Genomic DNA, 23,598 nt, shown 5'->3' with positions numbered 1-23,598 from the left:
GATATATCACAGTGGCAGGAAATACTTGAGTGGGAAAGTTTTACGCTTGAGGCCTGGTATTCACATAGATTAATTAGTAGGCTATATAAAATGTTAAGTCTTGTTAGATACCAGATTAGGAAACCTATAAAAAAAGAGTGGAGTAGGGTAATATGTAAACAATTGACCTCAAGGCATTACCATATAATAAACGGTACTAAAATATGTCTCACCCTCATATAGTGTAGTGTAGCGTATTGTCACAGAAATGGGCACAAATAGGCTGGTAGTTGTTATATGATCTTTCTTATAATATACCATCTTTCATAATGTATATATACTCTTTTAAATGTAAGCTTCCTCTTTCAAGCAGTAATCAGAAGTGTCGGGGTATTTGAATGAAAAATGAGACATTATTATGGAAACATCAGTCTTAGCTATGACCACAATGCATTAAAGCAGAATGAAAAAGAATGTGCGAAGCTGTTATAAAAGTAAGTTCAACAGCAAAGGCAACAAGTAGTGAGTACGGGAAAGGGGACCAATAAATGTGGGTGTACAAACATATATGTAATCTAGAGAACTGAAGATAGGAATGACAGGGCTAAAAGAGATCTGGGAAAAAAGGAACAAGTTGAATGACCCAAGTACAGAGGTATTCAGTTGCAAGCTGAAAGGTGATGAACTGAAGATAGGCGAAGGTCAAAGGACATAAGGTCCAGCTTGGAAAAGAAACCCAGGAGTAAGAAGCCATTTGAAGACAGTGATTAGGGGGCAGGGCAAAACCAAAGAAAACAGAAGGGACTGAATACCAACTAAAAGTGATAACCTGTAGCATGGGGTGGGGGTTGTACCTGATCAAAAGGGGAAAAAAATAAACAGCAGATAGAGTAAGATGGAAGAGGATGTGGTACTGTTGCAATTGACCAAATTACAGGAAAAAGAGGTAGGGAAGATCACAGTAGAAACTGACTGTAAAGCGGGGGAGGAGGTAAGACTGGAGTGGCCCCACTTTTTGAGAAAAGGATTTACATGTAGTGACTGAAAGGGTTCAGAAAAGTGGGGAGGTGAGAGTGGATCATTTGGAAAGGAAGAAAAATGGAAGAGGATGGGCAATAAGGGACCAGTATGCCCCAAAGTATGCTATAGAGGACTTTTACAGCAGCTTTTTTTGAAGAATGAAATCTGATAAAAAGGAATGGAAGTTTACTCATTGGAGGGGACTTCACCAATACAGCAGATATCAAGAAAGATTGGGACCCTGTGAGGGCAGAGAGTACAGCATAAAGATGAAAAGAGATTTAGACAGGAACATGATAGGAGGAAAGTGGAAAGATATATGGAAAGAATGACTCTGAAAAGAAGGTTTGCACATTTACCAGAAATTGCTTGATTCAAGCCAGTACTCTGAATAGGATGCTAATGAAAACAAGAAGGAAAGGTAACAACTGCAGGGAAGGTTGAGCAATGGAGGGAAAACTGCTGGTGGGTTATTATAGAGGAACAGGGGAAATGTCTGATGAGGAAGTAAAAAAAAAAAAGATAAGGTGAGAGAGAGATACTGGACATTAGGGAAAAGATCATAGAGATCAGAGGAGATGGGTAGCAGGTAGACGGAATACTACACTTGTTTATTCATCTACTATTTGGTAACTGAAAAGGTGAGCATAATGGCAAGAATACATTTCTAATACAGTTCAACTATAGAGTACAAACACAGTCATGCAAGTTATTGTTAAATATATGTATACTGCTTTTTGCTGTCCTGAGAGGGTAGTTTTCTGTACATAAGTGCTTTTTGTCACTGATAACGTAGCATAGCACATTAGATGCTAGTCAGGTGAGATCTGAAACACCGAACATAGCGTTGTGTACTGAGTAGTATTCTGACTTATCTGTTCATGAATGTTTTAATAATTAAGAGTTGCTGACTGTGTGCAGACCTGATTCAGGAGTTTAGATAGCAGTTTTGAGTGATGAGGACATTGCGACTACAGTACTGATATGTAAAGCAGGAAGGTGAGGCAAAATAATAGTACTACTACAGTCCTTTTTCCTTGGATGATAGTTGTGAAAATGTTGTTACAAGCTCCCTGAGGTCACTAACTACCATACCATTGTTTACAAACGTTTCACTGGGCAGCTGTGATATTCTTAATGTTTACTGAAGTGATTTGTTCTTAAACAAAACAGATAACTGTGCAAGTAACTTTTCTTGTTTGTTTTCTCTCTTCCTAAGTCCTAACCTGCTCCCATATCTCCTTTTTAATTCTCTAGGTATTCTGTACCTATACCATCCAGCCCAACCTATTTCCGCCCCAGCGTTCACCTAGTAAAGAAGCAGGTCTGCTAACACCATGTCACGAGCATTTAAACAGTCCAAGCGTGTTATACTGTAAATCTTGTGTTACAATTGAATGAAGCAAGGCATATTTCTTTTCCCTTAATTAATGCCTTCTGCATAATACTTTGTGTATGGGTGTACTTAACCACTCGGGGTTTCCGTGGCACTAACAGTTCCCAGTAGGTCTCTCCCATCTAAATTTTAAAGCTGTAAGTTAAGAATCTGCTGTTATCAGACAATTTAGATAGATTACTTACTATTTTTCCTTAATGAAAATGGGAATTTGATTGTTTCTGAAAACCTCAAGGTCTGGTCGGCCTCGCTTCGCTCGGCTCACTTCACTCCTCTACCCTATCCCCATTTCTCACCCACCCCCTCTATACCTACATTTATTCCAAGCCCTCATCACCTGACCATACCACCTAACCTCAACCTTCACTAATGACTTACTCAACATCCACTTCAGTTACTTACACCACTCCCAGACAACACATATTTGATTGACACACCTCCACCCAACCAGCTAAAGAACTACATAATCTCATTTACCTGAATCACCTAACTACCATCACCATAGCATCTCTACCATACAATCATGCTAACAACACTATCATTCATATCACTAGCTTTTATCACATCCATACAAACAAACCTACCTCTACACAATAACACATATCACACATTTCCACACCCTCACAAGCTCACGCAAACTTCATCAGCCCTACAATTCTGAATCTTAATACTACACCTTATTCACACAAAATTATGATACCAAGATACAACTCTAGAAAAAACTCACATAGACTCCACCCACAAATAACAAACATTACAAAGCACATACTGTCATTCATAAATAAACTACTAACCTCTGGTGATATACACCCTAATCCAGGTCCTCTCAAAATCAAACAGATATTTGACCTGCTCATTCTTAATATCAACATAAGAAGTATCACCAACAAGATATCTGAACTGCATGCATTTATAGCCCACTACACCCCTGATATACTGACAATCACAGAAACATGGCTAAACCCCAGCATCCAAAATGAAGACTTCCTCCCCCAGGTTATAATACCTTAAGATTGGATAGAGTAGGCAGAAAAGGAGGTGGGGTAGCCAGTCTCTTCAAAAACACACTGAACTTCCATCTCCTCCAGACCACACCACCCAAATTTCAAAATGCTGAAACCCTGTTTACTGTCCTTTCCATAAGTAACACAAAGAAAATCAATATTCTTTGCTGCTATATACCCCCAGGTAACAACTGTCTCATAATAGAAGAAATCCTACACCGGACAAAAGATAACCTACCACAAGAAACTATCCTATTAGGTGATCTAAACACCGACTGAACAGCTTGTGAATCCAACAGCCCCACTAACCGTATTAATCTATATGGGTTCTCTCAACTCATTGAAGAACCCACTAGAATAGATAAAAAAAATGAAAAAAAAAATCTATTCTTGATTGGACTCTGATCAACTACCCCAAGCAAAACTACTAGGTAGGTTGCCTACCAGATGGTCTCAGTGACAACCTCCCCACTTTCCTACTACGCAAACACTACAACCTACCCAAACCCATTGTTTGTAAACTAATACGAGATTACCGTAACCTTACCCCACATTACCTCAATACTGTTCATAGCCAATGTAACTGGGAACCACTAGGAACCCTAGGATTAGACCAGGCAGTAGATGACTTTAATGCTACTCTTATTAGCATTCTTAACAGACTCGCCCCCAGTAGGGAAATTAGAGTGAAAGCTAACTATGCACCTTGGCTAAGCAGGGACACTAGAGCCTTACTAAAAGCCAAAGATAAAGCCTGGAAAATCTGGAAGAGAGAAAACACCACCAGCTCCAAGCAAAACTACCAACAGCTTAGAAATCAGGCCAAGGCTGAAACCAAACAAAATAAACAAAACTACTTCCTCAGTGCCCAAAACAAATACTCCAAAAATCAGCAAAAATTCTGGTATTCTATTAACTCCTTAGTAAAACCAGGCAAAACCACTACCCAGCTCCAAACTCTACAGATAGTACTTTAGACATAGCCACTCAATTTAACCACCACTTCACAAAATCCATCCTGGCCCTCTCCACTCAGCTAACCAATCATAGCTCATCACGGACCCAATCCAATCTACCAGAAAAGTTTCCTTCCTTTACTCTATCACCTGTCCCCACCTCTACAATTAAGAAACTCCTCCTAAAACTTAAACCCACCACCCTTGCAGCCGATAACTTACCTGCTACCTTCCTAAAAATGGCCAATGGCTCTCTATTATACCCCGTCTCCATCCTAATCAACCGCTCCATACAAGAATCCTATGTTCCCAACCATTGGAAAGTATCATATTATTCCTCTTCATAAAGGGGGTAACTCCTATGGCTTCTCAAACTACTGACCCATTGCCATCTTATGCCCCCTATCTAAAACTCTAGAGAAATGCATCCACTTGCAAGTCATGAAATTCCTGAACACACATCAGTTCCTCTCTGCCACACAACACGACTTCCGCCCACATCACAGCACAACCACTGCTCTTCTTTCCTTCTCTAATCTAGTTAACCTCCACAGGAACAACAAATTTACATCTGCCATTTTTTTTACCTCTCAAAGGCATTCAACATGGTCTCTCACTCCATTCTTCTAGATTCTCTAACTTCACTATCTTTCACCCCATCTACCATAGCCTGGTTCAGAAGCTACCTATCTGACAGGCAACAGTCTGTCCAGTGGCAAGGAACACTATCCCCTCAACTTCCAACTACTATAGGAGTCCCACAAGGCTCTATACTGGCCCCACTTCTCTTTTCTATTTTCACAAACAACCTTAATAACTCATCCCGGCATGCCACACTTATTCAACATGGAGATGATTCAACCCTGATCTGCGCTGCCTCATCTCCCACCATTCTACAGCAACTTACCCAGGAAACCTTTAACTCTGTAGAAAAATGGTATCCAACTAATCCTAAACCCCAATAAGACAAAACTACTACTATTTTCCCCTAATAAATCAAAAGCTCCCCTCTCCTTCTCCATCACATCTAAAAATGGCACTACCAGCTCCCCTTCTAACCACACCAAACGTCTTGGCATTGAAATTGACAATAATCTTCACTTTGATATCCACATCTCACAAACCATCAAATTGGTTCACAAAAAAAAAAAAAATGAGCACACTATATAGGCACAAAAACTTTCTCTCACATCAAGCAAGAGTCACCTCCTGTTCACACTACTGTACGCAGCACCTATTTTCACCCATAAAACTGACCTAGACAAACTAGAATCCTGTTACAATAAGATAGCCAAGTTTGCTACAAACTCCACTTACAGAACACATCACTGTGCTGCACTAAAAGAACTAAAATGGCTCGAGTTACCTCAACTACTTAACTACCACCAGCTAGTTACTGCTTATAACATCCTCAAGTACCCTGAAAAAACCCCATCAATATCCAGTCTACTTAACCACTACACTGCAAATCGGCATCTCCGATCTAGTGAAAAATCTCTCCTCTGCATCGCCAGGGCAAACAGTACTGCAGGAAAAGCACTCTATTCTCACACCATTGCTAAAAACTGGAACTCCCTTCCCCATTCTCTGACCACTGCCTCTACCACCCCACAATTCAAAAACTCCCTCAAATCACATCTACGAAATACCTGGTTATGCCCTTGTATCACTTAACTTACCCTTACTCTTCCATCTCCCCCCTTCTCTTTCCAACTTCCAAGCTACTCACTTTAACCCTCTACAGTTCTAAACCCAGCCAGTTACTCTGGCTATTAGTTGCTACTTCTCATAGAGGGCAACTGCTCCTCTCTTTTGTCACAACATTATACGCTTGCACATTAAATGTAAATTCCTGACTGTTTTCTGCTGGAATGTCTAATTTTATCCAATATGTTATATATATTTTCAGTGCGTGTCTGGTTAAATGTCTAAATCCACGTTGTATTTTTACATGATCATTGCACAGCACTGTATACATTTTTATTTTCTCTTTTTTTTGTTGTACCAATGTTTGGAGCTTTTCTCCCCGGGCCTCCGCTGTAAGTGGACCTGGTCCAGTCGGAATTTCCTGGTTAAAAAATGTAAAATAAATAAAATAAATAAATGCAATAGAAAAACAAGATTAGAAATATTTTTAGTGATTATACATAGGATTCAATACACTACTACACAAGCTAGCAAGGTTGAATATTAGATTTCATACTTTTATTTATTTAATGATTGATTGATTGACATTTGGTGACCGGGAAAGTCTGACTGGGTCAGAAATCCATTTCCAGTGGAGGCCTGAGGAGAAAAGCTCCAAACAATAAAGACAATAGTAGTAGTATCATCAAAGTTAATATACTAGTAATTTTAAGACAGAAATAGTAAATATATCACCAAATAGTACATAATTAAATTCAAGATTTCATGTTATAGATTTGTGTAGCATCATTTGTTAGCAAAGAATGTGCATGACAATTTTACATTTTAAATAATGTTACAAAGGTTTTGAAGAGGAAAGTAATGCTAACACTTTAAAGGTTTAGTAGGTAGTAGTTGAGGTAAAGAGAATTAGAAATATAAAGGAGGAATATGTTACTAGGAGATTTTGAGTTAAGTAGAGTAGCCCGAAAAGAAAGGGGAGAAAATGCTTCTTAGTAGACTGTATGCTATAAGCTAATAGATTTCAGGGATGAGCAAAGAAAGCTTATGGTGGTAAAGGGGGTGGGGATCGGCTGGGAGAGGGAGACAACATAGGAGTGTGGGAAAAGTAAATATCATCTTGAGCAAAGGCGGGTCCAGGAATTGTAGAGGTAGATTTTTTCTGTAGGTTTAAACTTCTTTTATGATAATGTCATGTTTCTGCTCTATAAAATTAAAATTATCAAGGGTAATAAAAATATGTACATTAAATATATATTTGCTTGTAGTGAACTGAAAGGTTTAAACTATAACAACAGTAAATTCCTGCATTTGTAGAGCCTCGCCTTACAGAGGGGGGAAAGTGAATGCAAAAATCATGATGAAGGAGATCAGTGGGGCATTGAAAGACAGAAAGATAGGGGGCCAGGATAGGTTGAAAACGTGGAAGGTGATTGGAGTGAAAGATGAGCAGTTTGAGGAAATAGTGGCTCTGACATGTTAAGAAGAAGTAGATGGAGCTGAAGAATGCCTGTTTCACAAAATAGTATGTGTAACGCAGTGTGAACACTTATGCAATTAAGCCAATTATGGAATAAGGTGCATAAGGAAAACTGCTGGTAGAATACAGAAGTCTAGGAAGTTGTCAAAAGAAAGAAATGCAGAAAGAAGCTGGAGACAGAAAAGATGGGCCAGGCTAACAATGAAGAGTGGGTTGGTGAACAAAGAAGCTAAAAAAGCAGTCACAATGGCAAAGAACAAGGCATTAGCGGAAATTCTACAAACGTTTGGAAGGTGGCTCAACAAATGGCTCTTTCAGATTGCAAGACAACAACAGAATGATAGTGATAGTCAGCACACGTCATTCTTAAAGGACAACAGCAGTGATCAGCTCCCCATTCAAGAGAAAATCAACAGCAGACGGAAAGTGTCCTTCAAGAAACTCGAAGCACCCACAGAAGCTGTACTGATGCATTCACATCCTACAATGAAAGAGTAAGACAAAGCCCTCCAAGAATTATGAGGAGCTTTAATGAAAATTAAATCAGGGAAAGTGGCAATGTTCAAATGAACTCACTACAGATAAGAGCAAAAAGATGTTGATTACATTGGAGGAGAAATGGCCATTAAGAGAACTCATCATAGTATGGAGAGAGACAGAGAGAGTGAGATCCCAGAGAATAAGCATTCTAGTGCCATTGTACAAGAACATAGATATATTCACAACTGTCGGCAGTACACGGGTATCAGACTCTTGTCATCCTGCATGACAGTGCTAGATAGAGTGATAATGAATAGACAGAGTAGTAGAAAGTATGTTAGGAAATGAGCAGTGTGAATTCAGATTAGGGTGCATTATAAATTGCTTGTTTTCAATGAGATGGATAGTAGTGAAGGTGTTGATGAGGAAAGAGTCCATTTGGGCATTACTAGACATGCAGAAAGCATATTACAAGGCCCCCCAAGGAAGCTGATTTGGGCAGTAGTGTGATGGTTTGAAGTCTCAGAAGCAATTGTACAATTAATGTAGGCTATGTGCAAGGACCTTGTGGCACAAGTGCAAACTATGTCCAGACTACCAGGGGGGGTTTCAAGTAGGAGGGCACATATAGATCAGAGAGGACATGTCAATAAAGCTGATGATGCAGATGATGCGGCATGCCATTAAGACACTGAATAATAACTTCAGCAAGCAGTAATGCACTGGAATATAAAACTGAAGGCATATGGAGTGAAACAGAGTACAGACGAGACAATAGTTATGGCATCAAATGGGAGAAATCATAAACATCTTAAAATTGAGACAGAAGGGAAGATGGTGAAACAGGCTAACAGATTCAACTATCTGGGGAGGGGGGTTGCGGAGAAGGGAAGTCTGAATGAGGCGATCAGAAGTACAATAAGAGGGGCTGCAGCCAACTTGCACAGACTGATGGGGTAGTGTATGACAGAAGGATGCTAAAGAAGCTGAAAAGTAAGGTGCGCAAAATAGTGGTGTGACTAGTACTTCTGAGTGGTACAGAAATTTGGGCAAATGAAGAAGCTTGAGGTGATGGCGATGAAGTGCCAGGGATGGATAATAGAATGCACACTCATTGTGGGACAGATGAAGAATTGAGGACATTAGGGTTGAAGCTGAAGTAGCAGACATTTCAGAGAAGGTCAAGGAGAACCGATTTACTTAAAGCAAAAGATTTGACAAAGCAGGTTTGGGAAAAACAGGAAAAAGGCAAGAGAAGATATCAGCAAAGAGATGGACATATGGTGTGATAGATGATCTATACTAGTGTAAAATGATTGTCGAAGAAGGTAGTAGAGTAGCTTTGAATGTAGAGTAAGGACAACAGTTGATGCAATACAACAACCTCATATTAACGTGAAAAGAGAGATGGTTGATGATGATTGTGATGAGTCAATTGAAACTACTTCTGTGCTAGTGGAGGCTTGAACAATAGCGATGGCTATAGGACTCGGGGACTTTGGCTTATTGCTTCAGTCTGGTGATGGTAGCTCTTGAGCCATGTATATAGGAGCATGTTGTCATCTTTAGAGGGCACAGAATGCATACACAGGGTCAGAGTGCTCACATCAGCTACAAAGAAAAAGGGTTAGGGACAGCACCACAAAACCCCTGATGACTGCCTGTATGATGTCTGCCAAGGAGGGAGGGCTGATGGTTGGTAGGGAACTGGGGTGAAATAAGACAAAAAAATTGGGATTGCTGAACATGTTTTTTTGTAACAGGGTCACATAAAATTTGAGATTTTTCATCCTATGGCAAACCTTCTGATTGCAGCCATGAATAAGCTTAAATAAACATGGGAATAGCTGTTTTGGTGTATTGGCAGGCTAGAAGGGCATTATTGTCAATGCTTGAAATATTTGTATGTTATGTATGTGCATATATTTTAAAGTTAAAAACTATGAACCTTAACTTACTTCAGCTTGTTTTCTCTCCTCTTCCCGTTAGCCTCATAGTGCAAGGGCTAACATTATTTTGAGCCTTTGCACATCACTGCAGTAAATAATGAGCACATAACTAGCATCTGAATAATATCTTACTCAAATATAACATGGTTATATGGAACAATGAGCAAATACTCTTCAAGCAAGTTAAATTAAATCAGTAAAGATATGTGGAATGCATGCTGCTGAATAGTGAATTTGTAAGTCAGATTTATGGCTTACTTACTTTCTAACTCTGTATTTATGAATGCATTATGAATGTATATCCTTGAAGAACTGGCTGAAGGCCAGTTTAGAAGCCCTTATCCTTAGTCAGGTAGGTGTTGCAAGCTTGCCTGTTGTATGTTGTTGTAAAAGTGAGGACATGCATTGTAAACCTCTGTGTTTTGATGTGTACATCACTGGTTCATAGAAGTTACAAGGTCATTGCATTGTTACACTTGCTTGACAGAACAATTGTATACTTGCTTAGAAAAATGCAAAAAAAAGTGTTGCTTGTATATTTTCAACATGAGCTTTGTCTAAAATGATAGGCAATGGTTCTCTTTTAAAGAGAGTCTGTACTTTGCTTCACAGTTCCTTTTATGTGAAATTGCAGCTTACAGTGTACTGCACTTAATCTTGGAGCTGGTCAGGTGCACTTGTAACTTGGTACTGCCACTAGCAATAGGTTAGTGCTGATGTCTTAGTAACCTGAATAAATAAAGAAGGAAGGGCTCTGCAAGCATATCATTTGATCTTGAATGTGCAGTTATTGGCATGGTTCTATACAAACCTAGGAGTGCAGTTTATGTAGCAGCAATTAAATTTTCCTGTGTGCATGACCTGCTCATCCCTCTCTCAGTGCCATCCAGAAAAAAAAAATTCACATTTTGATCATGCTGAATTGACTTTAAACCACAAACACTGTTTTCCCATTAAAAAACGTGTTGTGCTGTGTAATTTTTCATTACATTTTTTTTTATCTGTAGTGAGACATCCCAATGGTAATCTTTGTACAGTGTGGTATAATTACCATTTTCTATGAATATTATTCTAGCTTAGTTGCTTATCACCATGCACTTGGCTTCCTGAGCCCCCTTTCACTTTTTCATTCACCATCTGATAAATGTCATATTTCCTCTTTTTCATTTACCTGTATCATTTTTGTTTACTATGGCCATCTCTGCCCATTGTTTATTCATTTCTACTGTTGCCTCTCTACCAGATTCTGAGAGTATTGATCCCATAGAAGTAGTCATTACAGTTATCTTTGGCTGTTCCTAGCATTTTACTGTTTGTGTTTTTTATAGTAACATTTTCCTTTACTGAATTCCTGCCCAAGACAGGGGATTTACAAAGATTGTGTATTGTCCGTTTAATGACTTGCACACGTTAAGTATATGCCCCAAACAATAGTGTGATTTATAAAATGAAAACATGTTGATGGATACATGCTGGTGGTCCACTGTATACAGCCATGCGGTAATGTCAGTGATTTTGCCCCATTTAGCCTGTCATGTACCAGCAGGACTGATAACTGTGTTTGTTTTGGTGCAATGTTATGCCCCTAAAAAAAGTCCAACCCACATCACCAGCTCTCCTCTTTTGATAGTAAGTGTTGCATGTACTTCCATTCCTGTTCTTGGCTCTTGGCTTTAGGCACACCTACATGCACAGAAGCTGGGTCTGCAGCCGAGGTGAAGATCACCCTTGATTTATACAAATGTGGCCTTATCTTAGTGTACATTACATGGCTGACTAGAAGTAAACACTACAAAGGAAATTAAGTACAGAAAATGTCATAACAAGTTAAAATGATTCCTTGTATTTTATTTTGTCCAGGTAAGTTAAATAGGACTGGGATCTTAATTTTGGTGCCATATGCATGTTCTTCTGTTGCTAAAGTTGGCTTGGAAAGAATGTTTGCCCTGATACTTTGCGGAGGTAGTTGCACATTGGAGACTGTGGACCATCAGTAGTTATGTGCTTTAACTCTAACACTGAATGTTTTATGCTACACAGCAAAGTGATAGTCAGTTACTGCAGTCCATATGTTGTCATCATATGCAAGAGACATAAAGATAGAAAAAACTGGCTTGCCTGACAATGGATTTATATATTGGGACATCAGAGGGCTAACATGTACTTGTTCAGGTTAGTTCTCAGTAAAGTATTTTGCTTTGTTTTGTCTTCCACAGCTGACCATTAGTGGAATTTGGTGTTTCTTCTTGTTTCTTGGGTCTGCCTGCTCCTCATGGCCTTCCCCACACTTGTTCTAATAAGGGTAGGGACCAATGAGGAGTTCAAGGTGCTGCTGCCCTTCCACCCACATATCCACAGCAGTATCCTATGGGTGGAACATATAATGGGCAGACTTGTGCCAATCTGCTCCTTATTTCTGCAAGGAGCTGGCACTGGCAAACTGTCCCGCTCACCCAAGGAAAACTAACCACATTGCATGCAACTCTCCCTCCCCTCCTCCCCAGACAGGAACACTTGTCCTTCCTACCAGCACTTTAGACATCTTAGTTGCTAATTGAACCCAGGTAGCCTCTGTCATAATCAGGGCTTTATTCCTGTATGCCATGGCACTAGCTTGTTCACCGTAGAAATGTCACTGAATATATTAAAGAATGTAACAGAGTTTCAGTTCAATGGTTAGAAGTCTCCTGCGGGGGTGGCACAGTGGTGCAGCAGATAGTGTTGTCACCTCACAGCAAGAGGTTCCTTGGTTCACTCCTCTGCACCCCAGCCTTTTGTGCAGAGTATGCATGTCCTCCCTGTGTTCATGTGGGTTTCCTCCAGGTGCTCCGGTTTACTCCCACATTCGAAAGACAATGCAGTAGGTGGACTGGACACCCTAAATTGGCCATAGGTGTGGTGTGCATTAGAGTGTGTTGTGTGGAAGAATTACCTTTGCAGGGCTAGCCACCCAGCGGTGTAAACCTTGGCTGTAGATGATTCACTGTTAAAGTGACACCCAGACCCCATGTAAAAAAATGGGAAAAAGGGTTTGTGGATGGATTAATGGATGGTTAGAATGCTGCAAGCAAAAATGTCAGTTTATCACTAATACAGTAGAAGCCACTGATTGTGCCTGTATGCTCCAAGGATATCATAGTGCACTATCAAAAGTGAAAATGTGCTTTCCAGTAAGTATGCATACTTTTTAAGTGCTGAGTGAAAAAAGTGTTCTTCAAAAAACAACAAATAGGCTGTGTTTGGCTACAGATCAGCATTTACCAGCAGGGATGACAAATGTCAAATTTCCAGCTGCATATCCTTGCAGAGCTGTGTTACCTGCTATAGACCTAAATGAGGCTAGAAGCTGCCCTGGGGAAATGGTACCTTCAACCCATCTGCTGCTTCTGCAGAGACTTAGGCAGTGGTGATTAGTGAACATTTCAGCCTCCTTGGCCAAGACGTGGTCAGTAGTTATTCATAAGTATTTCATCCTCCCTGGCCATGCTTGCAAGTAGTGCTATTTTACATGAGTTACAGATTTGAGGATCTGGTGCAGGTGGCATTAAAACTGAGGGTGTCAGTGCTATCACTTTGCTTGGGGGGGGGGGGGAGTGGAATGATATGTGCATTTATGTATGTTTGTGTCCATCGTACATATAGTTGGATAGATCCCTTTATTTTAAAAGTATATCGGTTGCCAGTTTCTGCTCCTTACCAGTAATGTTGTCACTCAATTATGTTGAGTAGTACATCACCTGTATAGGGGACATCAGATGCATGGCTGCTGAATTAGTTACAGTGGCAGTCCTGTGAAGTTTTGGCTAATGTAAGCATTTTACTGCCTGATTCATGTGATTGTAGGTAAGAAATACCTGCTACATGCCTGGATTCTTCCAATTATGCAGTATTGTACTCTAGGGAGTTTGACTCCTTAAATGAATAGATCTCTGGTGTGTGTTTTATTGTGTATCAGCCCTTTGCAATTGTTGACTTTATGATTGCAGAATGAGATTTTTCAATCTTTAGTTCAACTTTTTGCTGCAACCATCTGTAAATATGCATATTAGTGAAATGATAAATATGCTGCATTTGTTTTCCGGTTCCTGCTGTAGCTTCTTCAGATTTCCAGGAAAGCAGCAGATTTAAGACTTGCAATGAGTCCTAGATAGGATGCCTGTCTACCTTAGGCTGTGTATGATTGTCATCTGCTATTGCTTTGATGAACACTCATGCATATGTATTCTGTATTTTAATTGCTATTATTGGATAGTGGTCTTCCTGTATGACACTATGTCAAGAATTGTGTGAAATAACTTATTACAAATTGTGTCTGTTCATTTGTCTTGTTGCCAAACAGTTTGAGAAACATTTGTGTACTTTTTTGTTGTATAGTGGAGCTCTTCTCCGGAAGTGTTCTGTCCAACTGGGTTATGCCCAGCAGTAGCTAATCTGTTTTTAATGGCAACTTAAATATATTCGAAAAGTTTGCAAATAAATAATAAGCAATGTACAGTGCAATGAAAAAGTATTTGCCCCCTTCCTGATTTCTTATTTTTTTGCATGTTTGTCACACTTAAATGTTCCAGATCATCAAAAAATGTAAAAATTAGTCGAAGATAACCCAAGTCAACACAAAATGCAGTTTTTAAGTGATGATTTTATTTATTAAGGAAAAAAATATCCAAACCTAGATGGCCCTATGTGGAAAAGTAATTGCCTCCTAAACCTAGTAACTGGTTGTGCCACCCTTAGCAGCAGCAACTGCAGTCAAGCATTTGTGATAACTGGCAATGAGTCTTTCATATTGCTGTTTGAGGAATTTTGGTCCACTCTTCTTTGCAGAATTATTTTAATTCAGCCATATTGGAGGGTTTCCGAGCATGAACTGCCTTTTTAAGGTTGTGCCACAGCATCTCAATTGGATGCAAGTCCGGGCTTTGACTAGGCACTCCAAAACCTTCATTTCGTTTTTTTAAGCCATTCAGAGGTGGACTTCCTGGTGTGTTTTGGATCATTGTCCTGTTGCAGAACCCAAGTGCGCTTCAGCTGGAGGTCACGAATTCTCCTTCAGGATTTTTTGGTAGAGAGCAGAATTCATGGTTCCATCAATCACAGCAAGTCGTCCAGGTCCAGAAGCAGCCCCAGACCATCACACTACCACCACCATGTTTGACTGTTGGCATGATGGTCTTTTTCTGAAATGCTGTGTTACTTTTACGCCAGATGTTAACGGGATAGACACCTCCCAAAAAGTTCCACTTTTGTTTCGTCAGTCCACAGAATATTTTCCCAAAAGACTTGGGGATCATCAAGATGTTTTTTGGCAAAAGTGAGACGACCCTTTATGTTCTTTTTGGTCAGCAGTGGTTTTCATCTTGGAACTCTGCCATGCATGCCATTTTTGCCCAGTCTCTTTCTTATGGTTGAGTCATGAACACTGACCATAACTGAGGCAAGTGAGCCCCGCAACTCTTTAGATGTTGTTCTGGGTTCTTTTGTGACCTCTTGGATGAGTCATCGCTGCACTCTTGGGGTAATTTTTGTAGGCCGGCCACTCCTGGGAATGTTCACCACTGTTCCATGTTTTCTCCATTTGTGGATAATGGCTCTCACCATGGTTCGCTGGAGTCCCAAAGCTCTATAAATAGCTTTGTAACCTTTTCCAGACTGATAGATGTCAGTTACTTTGTTTCTCATCTGTTCCAGAAATTCCTTTAGATCGCGGCATGATGTCTTCCTTTTTGGGATCTTTTGGCCTACTTCACTTTGTCTGACAAGTTCTATTTAAATGATCTCTTGATTAATCAGGCCTGGGTGTGGCTTGTGAAATTGAAGTCAGCTTTCCCAAAAAATGTGATTAACCACAGTTACTTCATGATTTAACAAGGGGGGCTTTTACTTTTTCACATAGGGCCATGTAGGTTTGGATGTTTTTTTTCCTTAATAAATAAAAATCATCACTTAAAAATGCATTTTGTGTTTACTTGGGTTATTTTTGTCTAATATTTGTCTAACATTTAAATTTGTTTGATGATCCGAAACATTTAAGTGTGACAAACATGCAAGAAAATAAGAAATCAGAAAGGGGGCACTTGAAATTACATTTAGCTACTTCAGAAAATAGCCTGTAAATGAAAAGATGTATGCAAATTAAGTCAGAATGTGAAGGTATTGACCCACTTGTAACTGTAGTTTTTCCTTTCAGAATTCTGCACCATAGCTTGTGCAGTGTCACTGCCTGCAAATTAGTTTGATAATCTCATAAGTGGCTTTCTTATTTTCTGCAGCATATTACTCCAGACAGCTACATTCCTTGTCTATCTGATCTTTGCAAAGCCCTCTGGGAAGTCATGCTAAGCTACCATCAAACCATGCAGTGGCATGAAGAGCATGATAATGAAGAAAATGCTCCAGCATCTGGTAGGAATTTACATTCACTTGACAGATTGCTAAACAGGTTTCTGCTTTTGAGATAAGTCCCCTACACACACACACACACACACACGAGCGCACACACACACACATGTGCTGTTTGTGTCTACTAAGATATCCAGCTAAGATGTATAGATTTATACAAAATGTTTTTTTTTTCTTCCTAAGAAGAAAATGGAACTGCTTTAGAAATCTTTGGTGGTCTAATGTTCTGTACCTACAAATCATATTTGAATTCTGATTCCACATTTACGATTTGACAGTTGATGCCTTGCATACTGTTGATTTTGTCAGTTGTCTGTCCCAAAGACAGGTGAGGCCGTTGCAGATGAGACTGAATCTGTCATGATCTCTACTGAATATATGAATTGGAAAGAGTAATATATAATTTAATCATTGTTCCGTGTGTTTTTGTAAACTTTCAGCTGTGTTGTTTTAAAATGTAGTCATTCTTCTGGGACTAGTTACTCTCATGACAAATTTATATTGTTGGATTTTATTAATTATATTGCTATGCTGTTATATTTCACTTTTTATAATACCATTTTAAATTTGGGTGGCCACGGTGGTGCAGCGTTTAGTGTTGCCGCCTCACAGCAAGAGGTTCTGTGGTTCAATTCTTGGCTGGGGTGCCTTCTGTGTGGAGTCTGCATGTCCTCCCTGTGGTCGTGTGGGTTTCCTCCAGGTGCGCCAGTTTCCTCCCACATCCCAAAGACATGCTGTAGGTGGATTGGACATTCCAAATTGTCCCTAGGTGTGAGTGTGTGCGTGCGTGTGCCTTCTGTGGAAGGTTGGGCGCTGGGCTGGCACCTCGGCACTGTAAAACTCCACTACCAATCATGAGCGGACAGGTGATCCACTGTGGCGACCCCCAACTGGGGAAAAGCCGAAAGAAGAAGAAGAATAATAATAACATTTTAAATTCACTGGATTCTAGGTGATGCCTTTAGCTTCATGTGAAAACATTTTGTCCTCCGGGTTCAGTGTGATATTTGTGGCATACAATCATATACAGGATAGCCAAAATGAATTCATTGTGCTTCTGTAGTAATCAGAGAGAAAATAAACCAATAAAACCACAACAGGCACCAAAAGAGGCAGAAGGTAATAATAAAACAGGAGCATGTAGGTGTAAGCAGCAGCAGGTTTAATCACATAAACGCCACACAATACAAAGCGTTTTCGTCCACCGGACTTCCTCAGATGTAAAATGAAAAAATGAAGGCTGTGCCTGCTTATATACCCCTCCCAATCTAATTAGTAATTAAAACAATTGTTTAATTGACACCAATTAAATCCTGTAACTAAAATATTTGTGACAACCTACCAACTTGCCACAAATACAGATGAAAGTAGATAAAAACATGCACATTTTTTTAAAAGAACTTTAAAATAAATATATAAATACTAAAACCATCACAATGTGTTGGACAGATAAATAAACTTGAATCAAAAACCAACAAAAGGAACTTGCAAAACAATATATATACTTATTTTATAGTTTTGCAGCTCTCATTTTTAAAATGGGGGCAATGGATATGTATTCATTCAGCCCTGGGAATCTATTGGCTTCCAATAACAACTGCCAAAATATTTCTCTCAGCTCTATCCTATTTTCCCACGGGCCCCCCCTCACATCACATTGCACCTTCTCTACAGTAAAGAAGCCCCATTTTGCTTGGGAACATGTCAGTGTATGTGTAAACAAGGCATTTTTAATATCTTCGACTCTAATAGCATATAAATGCTCATAAATCCTCCTTTTGAGTTTACGAGTAGTTTTTCCAATGTAAAATGCACCACAGGTTTTACATAGGGCTAAATAAATCAAGCCTTCACTATTACAGTTGGAAAAACTACTACTCTGAATCTGATGGTCTCTTGACAGGATGTATACAGAATCCTGTCTAAGTATATATGGGCATTGGGCACATGCCCCACATTTGTAGTTCCCAATTTCTTACATGAAACAATAGAACCATTATGCTCCAGCAAATCCTTGAGGTTCCTGCCTTTTTTATATGTAAATCCTAGGGTGTTGGTAAACAAAACGTCCAACTCTGAATAACACCTAAACCTGCTCCAGTGTTGGGTAATAATGTTTTTAACCCTAGAGGTATTCTGATTATAAAACATCACATAGTTACCCCCAAGGTTTCTTGATTTCATCCCTGGTAACGTCACCCCTGGTTGTTGTGTGGTACCCTGCACATTTATTGGTACTATCACACTTGTATCTCCTGTTCCCAAAATAGGGGCAAACCTATCCTTTCTCCCATTCTTTACTTCCTCCAAAACGTCATCAATTAAATAATTAGGATACTTCCTAGATATAAACATTTCTTTGACTCTCTGACTTTCGTCTTCGAAGTCAGAGTCCAAAGAGGTCATCCTACAACTACGGACAAATTGTCCCTTGATAATACTTCTCTTCTGTTTAAATGGATGGGAACTAGTCTTCCTCTGCTGCCCAAAGTTCTATTGAAAACCAGAGCAGACAGACCAAAGATGATTCTCATTGCTCCGGACTGGCCAAGGCAACACTGGTACCCACTCCTGAGGAGCCTGACGCATTCGCCACCATGGACCCTGCCTCTAATGCCTCTTCTTCTGACTCAGCACAGCTTCAAAACTCTTCACAGCCAGCTAAAACACTCAATCTAGCCGCATGGAAGATTCCTTAGCATCACAACAGGCCCTACTCTCCAAGGTGGTGCAGGATGTCATTTTGGAGGCCAGAAGGCCATCAACTAGAAAAGCTTACTTCGCAAAATGGAAACGTTTTTGTGTCTGGAATGAGAAAAAGGGCCAGGATCCTGGAAAACTGAATTTACCTCAGATACTACAATATTTGGCTGAACTGCTAAGCAGTGGACTTTCTTTCTCCTCCATCAAAATCCATGACTCAGCCATTTCTGCAGAATACAACACTGATCCACCTTTATTCTCTCACCCTCTCTTAAGACAGTTCCTCAGAGGGGCTAAGAATTTAAGACCTCCAAGGAAACAACCAATACCTGCTTGGGATCTTAATTTCATTCTGGAAAAACTGACCTTGCCTCCCTTTGAGCCAGCTGCCTCATCAGATTTGCAGTATTTGTCCTGGAAAACAGCTTTCCTCTTTAAATATAAATTTTAGTTCCTGGCTCCACCCCCTCTGTTAACAAGTGATTAACCTTAAGTGACCTCTTCTGTCTTATGAATGAGTCCTTAATTAATCAGTTCTTATTTCTGCCCGACTCAGAACAGAGAGAGCTGTGGTCTCTTTTGAAGTTTTAATATGCTGTTAAAACAGAATGCAAGCAAAACACAAGGTAAAGAAAACAAACTACAGTATTCAAAATATAGAAAGGCAATACAGTAGTACAAAAAATAAAAGCAAACTAACCTTTCCTTCACAGCAAAGTGTAGCAGAGTCTGGATGAGCCTTTCTGGTAAAGCTCTGAAATGTTTTAGTTTACTCCTTAAATATAAATTTTAGTTCCTGGCTCCACCCCCTCTGTTAACAAGTGATTAACCTTAAGTGACCTCTTCTGTCTTATGAATGAGTCCTTAATTAATCAGTTCTTATTTCTGCCTGACTCAGAACAGAGAGAGCTGTGGTCTCTTTTGAAGTTTTAATATACTGTTAAAACAGAATGCAAGCAAAACACAAGGTAAAGAAAACAAACTACAGTATTCAAAATATAGAAAGGCAATACAGTAGTACAAAAAATAAAAGAAAACTAACCTTTCCTTCACAGCAAAGTGTAGCAGAGTCTGGATGAGCCTTTCTGGTAAAGCTCTGAAATGTTTTAGTTTACTCCTTAAATATAAATTTTAGTTCCTGGCTCCACCCCCTCTGTTAACAAGTGATTAACCTTAAGTGACCTCTTCTGTCTTATAAATGAGTCCATAATTAATCAGTTCTTATTTCTGCCTGACTCAGAACAGAGAGAGCTGTGGTCTCTTTTGAAGTTTTAATATGCTGTTAAGCTAAAACTTTAAACGTTAAGCTAAAACGTAAACTAAAACATTTCAGAGCTTTACCAGAAAGGCTCATCCAGACTCTGCTACACTTTGCTGTGAAGGAAAGGTTAGTTTGCTTTTATTTTTTGTACTACTGTATTGCCTTTCTATATTTTGAATACTGTAGTTTTGTAAACTAAAACATTTCAGAGCTTTACCAGAAAGGCTCATCCAGACTCTGCTACACTTTGCTGTGAAGGAAAGGTTAGTTTGCTTTTATTTTTTGTACTACTGTATTGCCTTTCTATATTTTGAATACTGTAGTTTGTTTTCTTTACCTTGTGTTTTGCTTGAATGCAAAGCAAAACACAAGGTAAAGAAAACAAACTACAGTATTCAAAATATAGAAAGGCAATACAGTAGTACAAAAAATAAAAGCAAACTAACCTTTCCTTCACAGCAAAGGACCACTTATGTGCACCACTTGCTTACAACTCATTCTGCAAAATTAAGTATTACCTTAAAATGGAAGTATCCGTTTAGTATTTCTGAGAACTGACATAACTGACTGTAGTTTTGCCTTGAAAGAAGTGGGTGCTGTCTTAGGAAAGTTAGTATATTAAGTTGTTTTACAGGCCCAGTAAATCATTTTGTCTACATCACTTCTGCAGATTTGTTTTATTTGCTTTCCTGTTGACTTAAACTGAGAAGAAGCATTCAGTGTGTTTAAAATTATATACCATAATACTTATTGTTATTGTATTGTATTGTATTGCATCTTGCTACTTCTGCTCCTCACACTCCTGCCATTGTTCTCAGTTCTTTGTTTATCTCCTGGTTTCTTCCTCCACTTAGATGTTGTACTACTTTGCTTTTTGCATAAGTCTTGCAGTATTTTTTGCATCCTTATGATAATATAATGCATAAAAAAGATCGTATTTTCTCACCCTATGTGGTTGTAATGCAGTGGAAGAGATGAAGTATTAGTTTCTTAAAGGAAACAGTAAAATAATTTTACTCATGAAAGAATAAGAGAACCTTTCCGGCAAAGGAGCTAGGCTTGGGGGTATGGTCACTGGTAAATACCTGGTGGGTGTCCCCCATTTGTAGGACAAATGATGAGGAGCCAGGTACAGAGCTTGCAGGAGTAGCACAGATCAAGACAGACTGGACCCTGGCAATGGTAACTGGTTCTTAGGATAGGAAACGTCACCTTACTGCTCAAAACAGAGTCATGGCTTGTGAAGGAGGTTCAGAAATAAGTGCTAGATGTAGTTCAGCTTGACCTTTACACACAGTTAGTTCTGAAACCAAACTCCTTGATTGGTGGGTATTTTTGGTCCTCCTCTGTAGTTGTTTCTCATGAGAGACTCTGGGCATGTGTGGGAAAACTCACAAATCCTTGGCTGGGTGTCATACACTTGGAATTTAGAACAAAAGACTAGAAGGGTACATCATGCAGTTATGAACTGCTCAGAGGAAAGCTGTGTCTGTTGATGCATATGCAGCTAAGAGCCTTTTTCAGAGTCTTCTGTCTTCTTGGAGACCATAGATGTAATGTTAGATGGAATATCACCTACTGACTAGATCTCCTGGCAGACTTCAGCTGTTATGGTGAATGATGGGTTTACTTGAAGGGCATGATTAGGTGGGATAGCTTGCTTTGTCTGAAACTGGGGATGAATTGTCACTGGACTTGTGTTCTAGCCACAGACTGTCTATAACAAATACTTTGTTTAGAAAAAGGATGACTCTTAAGTATTGACTTAAACTTGGTAGCCAAGCATGTCAGACCGGAGACTGATCAACATTGCAGCTCTGTCAGGAGACCCTAGGCTGTGTGTTTTAGCCACTGAGGTCAAGTGAGGTGTTGAGCTGTCACCTGATCACCATTTGATATGTGATTTGGGTGAAATGGTCAAGGTGGCTGAGCAGAGCTTGGAAATCCAAATCTGTAATAGAGTGCTGCAGTTATGCTTAGCAGATGCTTCTTCCTAGGATAAGCTCATCTTCCATCTCCTGCATAGCTTCTAGGATTGCTACATAGGGGTAGGCTGATGAGAGTCCAAATTAGTCCTAATCAAGATATCACTACTTAGATGATGGCAAGGAGCTATGAGCAAAAACCTGGTCCCTGTTGTTATGGTGGCAATCTTAGCATTTCCTGAAGGAATCTAGCAGTGAGGAATACTAATTAAAGAAATAGGACTTCCTTGCAGTCCTAGCAAGGAGTCTGTGGATTTGACTGATACATATCAACAGACCGTGAATGCATTCACTGAAGTAAATATTTGGCTGTTTTAAGATTTTGTCAGGGCCATGGATAATGACTTTATGGTGGCCTGGAAAGATCTCTGGAACACATTTTGGCAACTCAAGGTGGGAGGATGTTTGGGTGAGCACTTTATTGTCCTAGCTGTTTTCAGCAAGGATAAAAAAAATGTTGACCTCAGTAAAACATAATTTCATGAGGTTTAAGGAACACATTGAGCGACTCCTTAACACAGTACACATGCATTGCTTTGGGAACGCAGTGCCAGAAACAGCTGGTGGTACTGGGTCCATTTATGTATATGAGGTCATGCACTGCTCACTTGTAATACTTACTAATTTGCTATTTTCACCATTTGGGACAATACTTTTCCTGCTACAGGCAATTTTACTGTAAGGTTCTTTTTCAGAAGAGCTGAGCTGAGTTCAAATGCTGGTTATATGAGGACCGTCCCCAAAGAGGTGTCATCACTTATAGTGATGTGACTTAATTTTTGGCTTTTGCACAGGGACATACTACTAAGAAAAATGTCTAGAACTAAGACGTCTTCACTGAAGAGAAATGCAGATGTTAGGATTTAACTCTCTAGTAACCATTTGTTCAAAGAAATACTGTTATGGTGAGCTCCTGCAACTGTAATTTAGTACTGTTCAGTTTCTGTATATGTTTTTAAAAGTTGGCACATGATCTGTATAACTCTTAACTTGGCATCCATGCATATCTTCACTAAACCGTGCCTGCCTGTAAGTGGGAAGGGTTTCGGTAGGGCAGTTCTACAAGAGATCCTCTCTGATCTGTTCACAACCCTGAATTAATCAGTGTTTTGCATTATTTTGAAACATGCATAATGTTGAGTGGCACGGCACATAATAAGCACTTGCTGTTAGAAGAGAGAAAGAGAGAGAGAGGGGCTGGGGAAGACTGACTTGGCCGTCATCTCCCCTTTCGGTTGATGAAGGTGACATTGGGCAGAAATGAGCCTTTGAGTTCTTAGGACATATTTTTAAGTATGAACTTGTGTCTGAATGATAGACTACCCCCCCCCCCCCCCCA

The 23,598-nt window shown here is 39.6% G+C and overlaps 1 protein-coding gene across 2 annotated transcripts in view; it reads left to right on the top strand.

The window, feature by feature from the left end:
* Window positions 1–23,598, top strand: part of VPS50 (VPS50 subunit of EARP/GARPII complex) — a 2,487,651-nt gene that overhangs the window by 1,347,194 nt on the left and 1,116,859 nt on the right. For both annotated transcript variants that reach the window (XM_044067641.1, XM_044067642.1), the window contains exon 13: window positions 16,181–16,313. In XM_044067641.1, the coding sequence (XP_043923576.1) occupies window positions 16,181–16,313 (133 nt within the window). The remainder of the gene's footprint in view (window positions 1–16,180; window positions 16,314–23,598) is intronic.

This window comes from Protopterus annectens, chromosome 3.part1, assembly GCF_019279795.1.
Source record: "Protopterus annectens isolate FY-2018-M chromosome 3.part1, PAN1.0, whole genome shotgun sequence".
Classification (NCBI taxonomy): domain Eukaryota; kingdom Metazoa; phylum Chordata; order Ceratodontiformes; family Protopteridae; genus Protopterus; species Protopterus annectens.
This window is presented reverse-complemented; position numbering and strand designations above follow the sequence as displayed.